At 38.7% G+C, this 14,247-nt stretch overlaps 1 protein-coding gene across 1 annotated transcript in view; it reads right to left on the bottom strand.

Moving 5' to 3' along the window:
• Positions 1 to 14,247, bottom strand: part of LOC124606857 (general transcription and DNA repair factor IIH helicase subunit XPB) — a 95,846-nt gene that overhangs the window by 13,810 nt on the left and 67,789 nt on the right. Inside the window, exons 11-12 of the mRNA XM_047138938.1 lie at positions 10,934 to 11,107; positions 1,652 to 1,920 (exon numbers count right to left, since the gene is read on the bottom strand). Coding sequence (XP_046994894.1) covers positions 1,652 to 1,920; positions 10,934 to 11,107 — 443 coding nt within the window. The remainder of the gene's footprint in view (positions 1 to 1,651; positions 1,921 to 10,933; positions 11,108 to 14,247) is intronic.

The raw sequence follows: 14,247 nt of genomic DNA on the forward strand, positions 1-14,247 counted from the left end.
ATTTATTCATAACCAATGCAAAAGAGTTACATGTTTGCACCTGTTACTGTCCTTCAGAGTAGTCAGCAGCACTGTGTAGAACCTGTTGCCAGCGATGTGGAAGGCATAGGATACCATTAGCAGAGCCTGCTCTGTTGATGGTGCAAATGGAGCAGTCTACTGCTAGTCGAATCTCTGGAACAGTTCTGAAGCGAATGCCATGAAGTGGTTCCTTCATCTTCGGAATCAAATCAAAGTCACAAGGACTTAAGTCCGGAGAGTATGGTGGATGGTACAGTACTTCCCAGTCCCATCGACCGAACAGAGCAGCCACAGCTTGCGCTATATGCGCTGGAGCATTGTCATGCAAAATTATGGGTGGGTTGTGTAGAAAGCGTCGCCGCTTCTTTCACAAAGCTGGGCACAGGTGATGCTCCAAAAAGGAACAGTAATACTGTGCACTGACGGTCTGCCATGGAGGAACATAATGCGTTGGGATAACACCATCACAGTCGTACATGAGAATCACCATTAACTTTCACCATACTGGGGCTCTGACACACTTTCGACTTTTGCGGCGACCCATAATGATGCAATTTGTTGGATTGGCGTTTCAGTTTTGGCTCGTACGATGTGGCCTATGTCTCATCCAGTGTTAGGATACAGCATAAGAAAGCCTCTTCTTCACACTCATAGCACTCCAAGTGCATCTCAGCAGCACTGTAATGCATCCATTTCTGGCAAGTCATGCAGAACCCATCATGATGCAATTTTTCACATGCCCAGGAGTTCCTTCAGTATCTGACGCACAGTCGTATGCGCTAATCCGGTTTTGTAGGTGAGCTCACGAATTGTATGGTGTCATTCACTGTCCACTAACGTAGCAACAGCATGCACTTCTTCTTCAGAGATGCTAGGACGACCTGCCCGATGCATGTCTGCCACAGTTTGCTGACCTTCGTTGAAGGCTTTTACCCAATGTGCCACTGTTCTGTACGGCAATGCCGATTCCCCACATGCCTCTTGAAGACCTTGATGACACTGTCGTGCTGTATGACCTCTGGCACATTCAATATTGATCCAACTCCATTGTTCCTGTTTTGAAAACATAGTGACACCATTACATTAGACCACCTGCTCACAAGTGACTGTTTTCCTTGAATGTGCACACACTGGCGATGTGGGACGGGCGAGCCCATTTGCTCGGAGGTAAGGTAGATATGTCAACAACATGTGCTATCAGCGACAATAGTAGATTCCATTGCATAGTGTCTCCACAACATTTCCAACCTATGTACATAATTGATAACATAGAGGTAGCAGCTCGCCATATCCGAGGCATTGGATTATGAACAGGCACATAAAAAAAAGACTTAGAATATTGCTAAGCTTTAGGATGAATCCTTCTTCAGCACGAATATAGTACATACACATATGCCTTTACAACAACAATGTACTGGCTGACTACACTGTGCTGGCACTAAAACCTGACTAGGTTGAGCAGTTGTGTTGGGCTGAAAGAGCAAATCGAGAAAGGAGGTGGCAAGTGGAAGGGATAGTTGGGTGTGCTGCAAGGACAATTACTATCTACATAATTCATGGAACTTGATTGGAGGAAGTATCCACATGGTCTGTGTTTTTTTGCAATGCAATATCAGTATATCGTACTTACCAATTTTTTGCTGGTTCTACAGACCAAGTATTCACGGTAAAATTCTGGTGTCATTGGACACCACACTTCTGCACACTGAACTCTTGCAATAAAACCCCGTTTCTGCAACTCCAGCCAATTAGCTTCATAGAGCTTGGGGCCAATCAAAAAGTTGAGGTCAGCAATTTTATCATCCTCACGGAGCAATGTTGCAGTGAGGCCTAACTTACAATGTGACTGGACAATCGTGAGAACACGTCGAAACATTTTTGCTGGTATAGTGTGAACCTCTGTGGGGAAGAAATGAGTTTTGTTTAAATGCAATATAGATTACAACAGATGAAATTTAAAAGCCTAACATAAAATACTTTGTGATTTTATTTTTCTACTGGTCATAAATAATGTTCAGAAACATATATAATGGAGGAGAATGGATAAAAACAAGCACAGAGAATTGTACTCTGAATATTTCTTTGTTCTGTGCTTGCTACAATGGGACACTGAACATAATTTTTCACATCTAATTTCTGCAGTAATACAACATTTTCCAAGCAACTGGACTGCAAAAGTTAAAAGTTCTATGGCAAGCACTTCACATTCTTGAAAGTTTATGACCAAAGCTACAATTCACACCCTTCTAACAGTCCAGCTCAAAGCTCTGTTTGTGTTTGACATATATGACTGCACCATTAATTTAAATTCTGACAAAAGGAATAATATACATTACCACCAGGCTGTGTTTTGTCTCCCCACTCACTCTGACGTTCACTAGTTAATGCCTATTATTTCTCTTCCTTCATGCTGAAGACTGTCATGTATCATGTTAACTACTGAAGCAGGTACTAAGCCATTAACATAACTCAGGCCAGAACTTTGTGTTGAAATAGACTGCACCCGAGTAAGGGTCAAGCCACGATTTTCTCAACACGCAATTACTGGACTCATTTCATATGAGAAAAACGTACGTACATATCCCTATCTGTTGCTTGATTGGTGCTGTCTTCTGTTGTCAATTTCTAGAATTATTTCAAAAGAAACCTTAGGGAATGTAACAGCTGCTGTCACAAATCACTGAGTCAATATGATCATACTGACATAATTTTGCATGTGTACTCGTTAGACTCTGCAGTTTGTTGTAAGTTTGCTATAAATATGTTGTGTTTGTTGAGCGAACAAAAAATTTTAGGGCAAGAGGAAGAAACTGCTCAATAACTCGACACACACTTCTTTTTGAAAGGATAATTATACTTCATGTCAATGTTATTTTAAAATTTCTAATCTGTCAAAGAACTAAAGGAAATATGCAAAATAAATCTTGACGCTTGGTCTTTTTTCAGTATGTATTACTCTTTAGGTACATCAATTACGTATGTGCCAGTAACACTTTAAATAACGGCATAAATGGTGGTTTCCTAGGCTCAATATTATTCTAACCGGCTGTTATCCAAAGAGTTAATTAACAGGGTATCAACACTGAGTCAAAAACTCACATATGTAACAATCGAGACACAAAAGAATGAAAGACACTAGCTACTAGTGACACTAGCTCCTAGTAGGCATTGATTAACTCAATGGGGACACTGAAAATTTGTGCCGGGCTGGGATTCGAACCGTGTCTTCTGCTTACTAGGCAGGTTCACTGACCACTGTGCCATTCAGGCACAGTGATCATCACAACTGCACAGACTATCCTAGTACCTCCTATCACATCCAAATTCCCAACTTATTCACACACTACTGATGTATACCACAACTGGTGAAACTTTGCACTTGACGCATTCATTTCAGGATGGCAGCATAACAGTTTAACAAGTGAAAAATGAGAAACGCATGGTGTCAGGCTTGTGGCATGAACCAATCCAAGCGTGGTAATCACTTCTGGTCATGATGTCAAAGCTGGCATGTTGCTGGCTTTGTTTTGCGTGTTCGTAAACGACACGCATTGTGGTTGGTTTCTACTGTGTGCTTGCATTGTTCTATGCTTTAGAAAATTCTAATAAGTGAAAAAAGCCACAGAAAAGAGATCGTTTGCCTACTGACAATCTGTTGTGTCAAGGTGTGCCACTAAACACCCAGGCACTGAGTTTTACGAGCAGGAGAAAGGATACACAAATATTCATGGACAGCTGTCAGTTCCTGCCGATAAAGCAGTGGAACACACATCAAAAACTCTTTGACTTGGTGCAAGAACAGTAGTAAGTAAAGGAGTGCTACTGCAAAAGTTGACAGAGGTAGAAGTGAGCCGTAATGCTTATGAGGCATCTGGATAGAATAATGTATTTTTACCGACTGCTGGAAAGAAGAAAAAGCAGCCTCATCCCATCACCAGATGCCATTCACAGGCACATTTTTGCTTACTACAGCAGCAAAGAGTATCCTACTGTTGCAAAGTTGCTAGTGTTGTTACAAGAAAGTGAGCTTTCCAGGGGTGGGAAAACTTCACTGAAAATTGAACTGTAAAGTATGGGTTTTCTTCGCAAACGGCTAGACGGGCAAAGTCCTGTTAGAAAAGGCACATACTGTAACGGTTTGAAGCATATTCTTGCAGAGAATTGTGGGCAAAGATTCTCAGTCCATAATATGACTAGACAAAACATGGGTTGATGACAGTAAATGCTGGACAGATGACACTCCAAACAGTAGTGGTGGAGAGAAGCAAGATTAATTGTGGTCCATGCAGGTTCTTCCAGTGGTTTTAATGATGATGCACATCTACTTTTTCGGTCAAAAAAGACAAGTGATTACCATGAAGACATGGACCATACATGGTTTGTTGAGTGGTCCAGGAACTTTTTAAAACAGTTTTCTGTCCCAACAACAACTGTAATGGACAGTGGTCCATAAGATTCAGTGATACTGAACAAAGCTCCAACAACAAATGACCGCAAGGAAGTTTTGGTACAGTGGTTACAGGCATGAAATATTTCTGCAGATATGAGCATGATGAAGATATTTTTATATTTGCTTGTTAAAGAAAATAAACCTATGATGGCTAGGATGCCTAGTTATTTTGTTGTTGTGGTCTTCAATCCAAAGACTGGGGGCAGCTCTCAATGCTATTCTATCTTGTGCAAACCTCTTCATCTCTAGTAACTATTGCAACCTACATCCCTCTGAATCTGCTAACTGTATTCATCTCTATGATTTTAACCCCCTCGCCACACTTCTCTCCGGTAGTAAATTGGTGATCCCTTGATACCTCAGAATGTGTCCTACCAACCGATCCCTTCTTTTAGTAAGGTTGTGCCACAAATTTCTCTTCTCCCCAATACTGTTCAGTACCTCCTCATTAGTTACATGATCTACTCATCTAATCTCCAGCATTATTCTATAGCAGCACACTTCAAAAGCTTCTATTCTCTTCTTGTCTAAACTATCTATTGTCCATGTTTCACTTCCATACATGGCTACACTCCATACAAATACTTTCAGAAATGACTTCCTGACACTTAGATCTACACTCGATGTTAACAAATTTCTCTTTCAAAACCCATTTACCAATTTAACTGCCTCATTTCCTAATCATGTTCCCTCAGCATCACCTGATTTAATTCAACTATATTCTATTATCCTCGTATTGATTTTGTTGATGTTCATCTTATATCCTCATTTCAGGATACTGTCCATTCTGTTCAACGGCTCTTCCAAGCCCTTTGCTGTCTCTGACAGAATTACAATGTCATAGACATACCTCAAGGTTATTATTTCTTCTCCCTGGACTTCAATTCCTACTCCAAATTTTTCTTGTGTTTCCTTTACTGCTTGCTCAATATTCAGATTGAATAACATCAGGGATAGGCTAACCCTGTCTCATTCCCTCCTCAACCACTGCTTATCTTTTGTGCTGCTCGACTCTTATAACTACCATCTAGTTTCTGTACAAATTATAAATAGCTTTTCACTCCCTGTATTTTACCCCTGCCACCTCCCTAACTTTATAGTAATTATATAGTATTGTATAGTAGTAATTATATAGCAGACGAAATCGCCAAGGAGCAGCATCATACTGTAATAAGGCTGCCACCATATCACTGCCATTTCAACCCCATTGAGTTAGTATGGAGTGATGTGAAGACATATATAAGGAACATAACAGAGGTGGAAAGGCTGTTGCACGAAGCTCTTGTGACAAAAAACTTATTTGAGCAGCACTGACAATGGAAGGTTATCATTAGTGACTAATGAATTGTCTAATGATGTGATGATGATGATGATGGTTTTACTGATTCCGACAACAGTTACAATGTGGTGCTGAATGGAATTATGCCACCGTCACTGTAAACTGGTGTTTGAAATCTACAAATATCGGTTATTTATTGCATCACTGTCATAAGAAAACTTAGAGTGAGAAGTTACTACCTCAGTTATTATTCATTTTCTAAACTATGTACAGGGTGTATACGGGGATAAGGAAAAAAAATTCGCAGATTATTCCTCGATTTCTCCTGGATATCCCGTATAGCTTTGAGGGATGAAGTGGTGAAGGCAGCAGAGGATCAAGTAGGTAAAAAGACGAGGGCTAGTAGAAATCCTTGGGTGACAGAAGAAATACTGAATTTAATTGATGAAAGGAGAAAATATAAAAATGCAGTAAATGAAGCAGGCAAAAAGGAATACAAACGTCTCAAAAATGAGATTGAAAGGAAGTGCAAAATGGCTAAGCAGGCATGGCTAGAGGACAAATGTAAGGATGTAGAGGCTTGTCTCACTAGGGGTACGATAGATACTGCCTACAGGAAAATTAAAGACACCTTTGGAGAAAAGAGAGCCACTTGTATGAATATCAAGAGCTCAGATGGAAACCCAGTTCTAAGCAAAGAAGGGAAAGCAGAAAGGTGGAAGGTGGAAAGAGTATATAGAGGGGCTATACAAGGGCGATGTACTTGAAGACAATATTATGGAAATGCAAGAGAATGTAGATGAAGATGAAATGGGAGATATGATACTGCATGAAGAATTTGACAGAGCACTGAAAGACCTGAGTCGAAACAAGGCCCCGGGAGTAGACAACATTCCATTAGAACTACTGACAGCCTTGGGAGAGCCAGTCCCAACAAAACTCTACCATCTGGTGAGCAAAATGTATGAGACAGGCGAAATACGCTCAGATTTCAAGAAGAATATAATAATTCCAATCACAAAGAAAGCAGGCGTTGACAGATGTGAAAATTACTGAACTATCAGTTTAATAAGTCACGGCTGCAAGATACTAACGCGAATTCTGTACAGACGAATGGAAAAACTGGTACAAGCTGACCTTGGGGGAAGATCAGTTTGGATTCCTTAGAAATATGGGAACACGTGAGGCAATACTTACCCTACGACTTATCTTAGAAGCTAGATTAAGAAAAGGCAAACCTACGTTAATAGCATTTGTAGACTTGGAGAAAGCTTTTGACTACTTTGACTGGAATACTCTCTTTCAAATTCTGAAGGTGGCAGGGGTAAAATACAGGGAGCGAAAGGCTATTTACAATTTGTACACAAACCAGATGGCAGTTATAAGAGTCAAGGGACATGAAAGGAAAGCAGTGGTTGGGAAGGGAGTGAGACAGGGTTGTAGCCTGTCCCCGATGTCATTCAATCTGTATATTGAGCAAGCAGTAAAGGAAACAAAAGAAAAATTCAGAGTAGGTTTTAAAATCCATGGAGAAGAAATAAAAACTTTAAGGTTCGCTGATGACATTGTAATTCTGTCAGAGACAGGAAAGGACTTGGAAGAGCAGTTGAACGGAATGGACAGAGTCTTGAAGGGAGGATACAAGATGAACATCAACAAAGGCGAAATGAGGATAATGGAATGTAGTCGAATTAAGTCGGGCGATGCTGAGGGAATTAGATTAGGGAATGAGACACTTAAAGTAGTAAAGGAGTTTTGCTATTTGGGGAGCAAAATAACTGATGATGGTCGAAGTAGAGAGGATATAAAATGTAGACTGGCAATGGCAAGGAAAGCGTTTCTGAAGAAGAGAAATTTGTTAACATCGAGTATAGATTTAAGTGTCAGGAAGTTATTTCTGAAAGTATTTGTTTGGAGTGTAGCCATGTATGGAAGTGAAACATGGACGGTAAATAGTTTGCACAAGAAGAGAATAGAAGCTTTTGAAATGTGGTGCTACAGAAGAATGCTGAAGATTAGATGGGTAGATCACGTAACTAATGAGGAGGTATTGAATAGGATTGGGGAGAAGAGGAGTTTGTGGCACAACTTGACTAGAAGAAGGGATCGGTTGGTAGGACATGTTCTGAGGCATCAAGGGATCACCAATTTAGTATTGGAGGGCAGCGTGGAGGGTAAAAATCTTAGAGGGAGACCAAGAGATGAATACACTAAACAGATTCAGAAGGATGTAGGCTGCAGTACATATTGGGAGATGATGAAGCTTGCACAGGATAGAGTAACATGGAGAGCTGCATCAAACCAGTCTCAGGACTGAAGACCACAACAACAACAACAACAACAACAATCCCGTTTAAAAAATACACTTTTTCTGTGCTAAGTGACACTAGGTTTTCCGAAGATTTTCCCTTGGAACTGTATAACTTATCAATCCTTTGAATAGTTTACGTTTTATACAATCGCGTAGAACTTCCCGGAAAAAAAAGAAAAGGCGGGGGAGAGAAATTTTGGAGAGACCTTTAATAAAAAAAGGAGATAAGTTTTGGAAAGACCTTTGATTTGCAGCAATATATACGCTGCATATTTTTGTATTACGAAAGTATAAATTCGAATTGCGCCAAACACAGTGCGTTAGTTGCCGGAGCGTTGAAACCGAGGTTGCGATATCCTTTTGTAAGCCAGTCATATCTCAAGCCATGAGATCTCGCCAGCCGATGACAGCAGCTATTCAGAGCATAGGACACGAGTTATAGTCAGCCAATAGCAAGATCACTGGTTACATAGCGTGAACACACAAGAGGAAAAGTTAACCGTTTACATTAATGTACACAGTACCATATATCTACAAGAAAAGCTAAGCTTTCACATACAATATTGGTCTCTAAGATTAACACGCTACAACAGAAGCTAAGCTTTCACATCTAATATTGATCTTTTTTTGCGTGTGTTATACTTTAAGATACATCACACAAATGAGCCAGTAAATTTAAAATATGACATAAATGTCTCAGCTCAAAATTCTTGTAAATGGCTGGTCCTCAAACTGTTCAGTTTCGAACGCTCTGTGATTTAGAAATCCTACTTGGAAAGTAACGCTTTTGTAACCACTGTTAGCAATACTATCAGGAGACTGTTAGAAATAGGTTTGATTTACCAGTTGCCAGAGAGCGCCAGAAAACAGGCATTATTGTGCGTGTGCAACTGCAGTGGTGTAGGAAGCCCGCATGTGCGTGTGTATAAAGCACTAAGAGAGCTTACATTACACCATAAAAGAAACAGGGCATCAGAGGATACTCCAAAGAGCATCGGAATTTCATAAACCATAGTAAAATGCATAATTCGGCTTGAAGTGCAAATTGGCTTTTTCCAGATTCACTGTGAAGTAGATCCCATCTGATATTAAGCTTCTCAATGTGGCGTTTGGTATGTAAATTTTCTTGGAGTACCAGTACTCTACGAACTCATTTTTGGTTCTTTATTATGGCATAATGCTCTACATGGCAGAAGATGATAACGTGCACTTGAAATTCAGCGAACATTTGGAACTAGCCAATACTGTAGAATGAAACACTTCATTTCAAATAAAATGATTGCCTCAGCGGAAAGATTAATAAAGCCAAATATCATTAGCAAACTTGCAAAAATAACTTCATTGTTCTGCAAAGCGATTAATGCTTGACTGCTACTAACTTGGAAATAAAATAAAATCAGAAAACTGAAACTCATAATATATTTTTGTCCTCCGTAATTATGTGAATGTATTTTAATTTACTTGATAGCTCCCGGCTACAGAGCTGTACACGAAGAGAAGCAGCGAAATCACTTAACATAAACACAGGTCATGTGGAGACTAACCCCCCTCCCCACTACAACTCAGACAACTCTGTGTATGCGCGAATCTGGCAGCTAAGGCACACGAGAAAAATTTTTCTCGTTTGCATCTGGCTGCTTGCTGCTACTGCCGAAACGGCTAACAGCCAAATTTCAAGTAGCGGGAAGCGGGAGAAGGTACTGCCTATACTCGAGTAAATTGCACATGCGCAACAGCCCGCTGGTAACTGGTCAAATGAACCTAATGTGAACAGTTGTGACATCATGCTCCTAGCAAGCAGTTTATTGTTACGAAGAATTACATAGTCTTCGCCCTACGGCCTTTGACATATTTTTTCTATTTGCAAACGCTTGTGCATGCACGATGTTTTGTTGTTGTAAATTGCGCATTTCCTTTGCCGCTAAAGTTTTATTTTTTTCCTCTCGTTTATATTTTATTGCTGCAGTATCATTCTCCAGTAGCAGGACACAGTAACATTCTTTGCTAGAGAATCAGTTCTTAAAAGTCAAAATTACAAAAATGTAACTGAAACCTAAAACAACGAAAAATTCCCGGGATTCAGAAAAATTCCCGGATTTTTTCCGGTTTTCTCCCAGATGAAAAAGTTTCCGAGTTTTTCCCGGTTGTCCCGGGTTGTATACACCCTGTATGTACCATACTGTTTTCAAGATATCAGTCATCATCAAATGTTTATTTCCTGTGTCTTTGCTCCGTTACCGAAAGCATGTGTTCTACTTATATCTACAGTATTATATGGTTGAATACAATAGAGGGAAACATTCCACGTGGGAAAAATATATCTAAAAACAAAGATTCTGTAACTTACCAAACGAAAGCGTTGGTACATTGATAGACACAATAACAAACACAAACATACACACGAATTTCAAGCCTTCGCAACCCACGGCTGCTTCATCAGGAAAGAGGGAAAGAGAGGGAATGACGAAAGGATGTGGGTTTTAAGGGAGAGGGTAAGGAGTCATTCCAACACACACACACACACACACACACACACACACACATACAGACACGGACATTTTGCCGATTATCTTCACTGAAGTGGTCAATTGGTTGTCCTTGCCTTAATTATATACTTAACTACAGCTTTGTGTGCCATTTATTTTTTTATACATGCCACTGCAGCAGGCTCAATTTGAAATACACAAAAACACTAGGGTAAAGTGTGACACTCTTTCATCCATGGACATACTCTGATAAAGAATGTTATAGGTCTGCAGAACACTCACCGGTCCTGCATACAGTATTTCTGTATCCCTTCCATTATTTTTCTCAGTACGTTTTATAGTTTTATATGCTTTTATATAATTTACAGACACCCATTATATCTTACCATCAAGGACCATAATACCCCACTCCTGCTCTTGCAGCCACTTCATGGTCTGGTCAGCTTCCCACGAACGTTTCTGTGTATGCGTAATCATTGAGTATGTTGTAATAAGAATGCTGCATCCCATTGGTTTGTCTTTGGCTTCAGATGTGAAACGGCATATCATGCTGTCATCCGCTGTGACAAAAAATCACAAATGTTTAATATCATTATCCATTTCTATAGATGTGAAAGGGCAGCTGTTATAGTCAATTGTTCTAGCTTGGTTGCTGTCAACAAACTTTACAGCAATATTTATACAACATAGCAATGCATTTTGAGATTCAAGGTTCCTGTCATCAGGATTTCAGTGTTCAAATTTGATCATTGACTGTTAAATAATGGGAACCTTGAATCGCAAAGTATTTTGTTGTGTAATGCGAACATTACTTACAGTGTTCTGAAAGCTACAAAGCTATAATAAGCCAGAAGCGAAATTATTTGACATAAAATATATAATACTTTATTAGTCAACACCTGAAATTCATGACAGCACATTTTATAGCTCCTATCAAATTGAAATTTATTGTAGATAAATATTCTTTCCAAATAGTGTGAAAGAAAAACCTCTTCTGCAGATGCGAGCACATCAAATTTAATATAGACTCTTAGAACCCGATGTAAGATTGAGAGAAGAACTATACATTAGAAATGGAATGCCAATAATGACAAAGACTGGTAATACAGACAACTCAGATATCAAGCAGAAAGGAAAGATAACTGCCAGCCGAAAAGTATTCTTTGTGAGCAGAGCAGTTTTTCTGAACACATGCGTGTATATTATGGAGACTAATAGAGTTAGAAAGGAATGCATATTGAAGTGAACAACAGAAAATATGTGAAAATCTGAGACAACATAAATAACAGAACTGTGATGTATAAAAACTAAGGGAAAACAGCAATGACAGGGTGTTTGGAAACAAAAGTTTTATTATTATGGAAATAGAAACCAAAGAGAAATAAGAATATCCTCTAGCAAAATTCCAAAGGGAAGGGCACTTGCCTACGAAAGAGCAAGGGATAAAACATGCTTAGAGGATGAACGAAGAAAAAACTGATAAAAGGGGAGAACAAAGGAAGGGAGAATCCATTAGTTCAGCTAGAGAGACAGAGGATGTGTGGATACGAGCAGAAAGGCCTAGAACAACTAAGAATTACATTTCAAGTATAGTATAATAAACCCACATCTGAGAAGTATTGTGAATCTGACTATAATGAAGCTGGCAAAATCTCGCACCATAACTCTCTCATATTGCACATAGTAAGAAGAAAGATACGGCAGTTTATGGCAGCCACTTACTTAGTTATTTAGTTACATGTTCTGTAGATCATCTGAATGATTCTTTTATCAAAATGATATAGAATGAGTCATTTTACATGATATGTATAGATGATTAATTTCAAGCATAATGAATGTATAATTTTTTACTTCTGTTCATGCAGATACACTGTAAAGCGAAAGTGTTTTTAACAATGTATTAGTTTATAAATAAAAACTTGAAACAGAAGGAATAGTCCAAAAGAAATAATTTCAGATTAGATATAAAACTTGCTTTGTTACCTACAAGACCTGCAAGATGTTTTATGTTATTGGGAAAATTATCAAAAGTTATTTTTGCTGCTTATTGAACTCCTTTCTTTAATAATGGATAATAAAGATCATTTTTACTTCTAGTGATGTAGGTATGAACAGCACTGTTCTCAAATTATGACAAATTTTATTAGTGGATATATGAATTGTGATGGCACAGTCAAAATTCCTAACTCCTTGAAGAGGTATCTACATGATGACCATGGGTGAACACCACATATCATTCTTACTGCTTGCTTTTGTGCAATCAATACTTCCTTTCTAAACGATGAGTTAGCCCAGAGAACTATTCCATAAAACGATGCTGAGTAGAACTACACACAATATATTACATGGTTGACTTGTTTGTTTCCAAGACTAGCGATTATACAAAGAGATAAAGTGTCTGAACTTAATTGTCTGCACATCTCAGTAATATGCTGCTTCTGGTTCTAGTTTTCATCAATATGTACACCCAAAAATTTGGAGCATTCGATCCTGTTTACTGACTCCTTTTTATGTGCTACATCAATTGCTGGTATGACTATTTGTTGTACAGAACTGAATACAGTGAGTTAAAATTTAGGGAGAGAGTATTTTCAGAGATCCACTTTATGAAATCTTTGAGAGAAGTCATTGACAATCTCTTCCGTAGTTTTCTCTCTACTGGGATTTATTGTAACACATGTATCATCTGCCAATTTTTGCATTCTGTTTGTTGTCTTGGAAATATAAAAAAAATATGAACTAGGGATATTTTAGTATTTAAGGCTTCTAATATTTGGCAAGTGAATGTATAAGCTGAGGTTCATGTATGGAATAAACTGGATTTTCTGTGGATGAGTGTCAAATATGTACTTAAACTGTGGTGTATGTGGTTCTCCTATATGTATTAGAAACCTTCTGTTCATATTCAAAACAGATTGTGTTAATGTTTATGTAGGGTTCCACATGCGGACTGATAGATTAATTTGTATATCACTTCCATTGCAACATTTTGTATGGAGATAATCTTTAAGTTGATTGATAATGACTATATGGTTGAAACTGGCTGATAGCAAATAAACTGAAAATTTTACAGCCCATAACTGGCAATGACAAGGGTTTCTGATTATATCTGTCCTTCAATCTGTATTCAGAATATATCAAAGCACAATTAATACTATGGAACGTGTGAGCTTGTGGCCTGCAGCAAAACTATACGTATTTGGTCATATTCAGATTGAAAATCATGGCAATGAAAGTTATCTACATCTATATGGATACTCTGCAAATCGCATTTAAGTGGCTGGCAGAGGGTTCATTGAACCACCTTCACAATTCTCTATTATTCCAATCTCATAAGCCCGCAGAAAGAATTAACACCTATATCTTTCCATACGAGCTCTGATTTCCCTTATTTTATAGTGGTGATCGTTTCTCCCTATATAGGTCGGTGTCAACAAAATATTTTCACATTTGGAGGAGAAAGTTGGTGATTGGAATTTCGTGAGAAGATTCCGTCACAACGAAAAACACCTTTCTTTTAATGATGTCCAACCTAAATCCTGTACCATTTCAGTGACACTTTCTCTCATATTTCGCGATAATACAAAATGTGCTGCCCTTCTTTGAACTTTTTCGATAAACTCCGTCACCCCTATCTGGTAAGGATCCCACACTGCACAGCAGTATTCTAATAGAGTATGGACAAGTGTAGTGTAGGCAG

Source organism: Schistocerca americana, chromosome 3 (genome assembly GCF_021461395.2).
Source record: "Schistocerca americana isolate TAMUIC-IGC-003095 chromosome 3, iqSchAmer2.1, whole genome shotgun sequence".
Classification (NCBI taxonomy): Eukaryota; Metazoa; Arthropoda; class Insecta; order Orthoptera; family Acrididae; genus Schistocerca; species Schistocerca americana.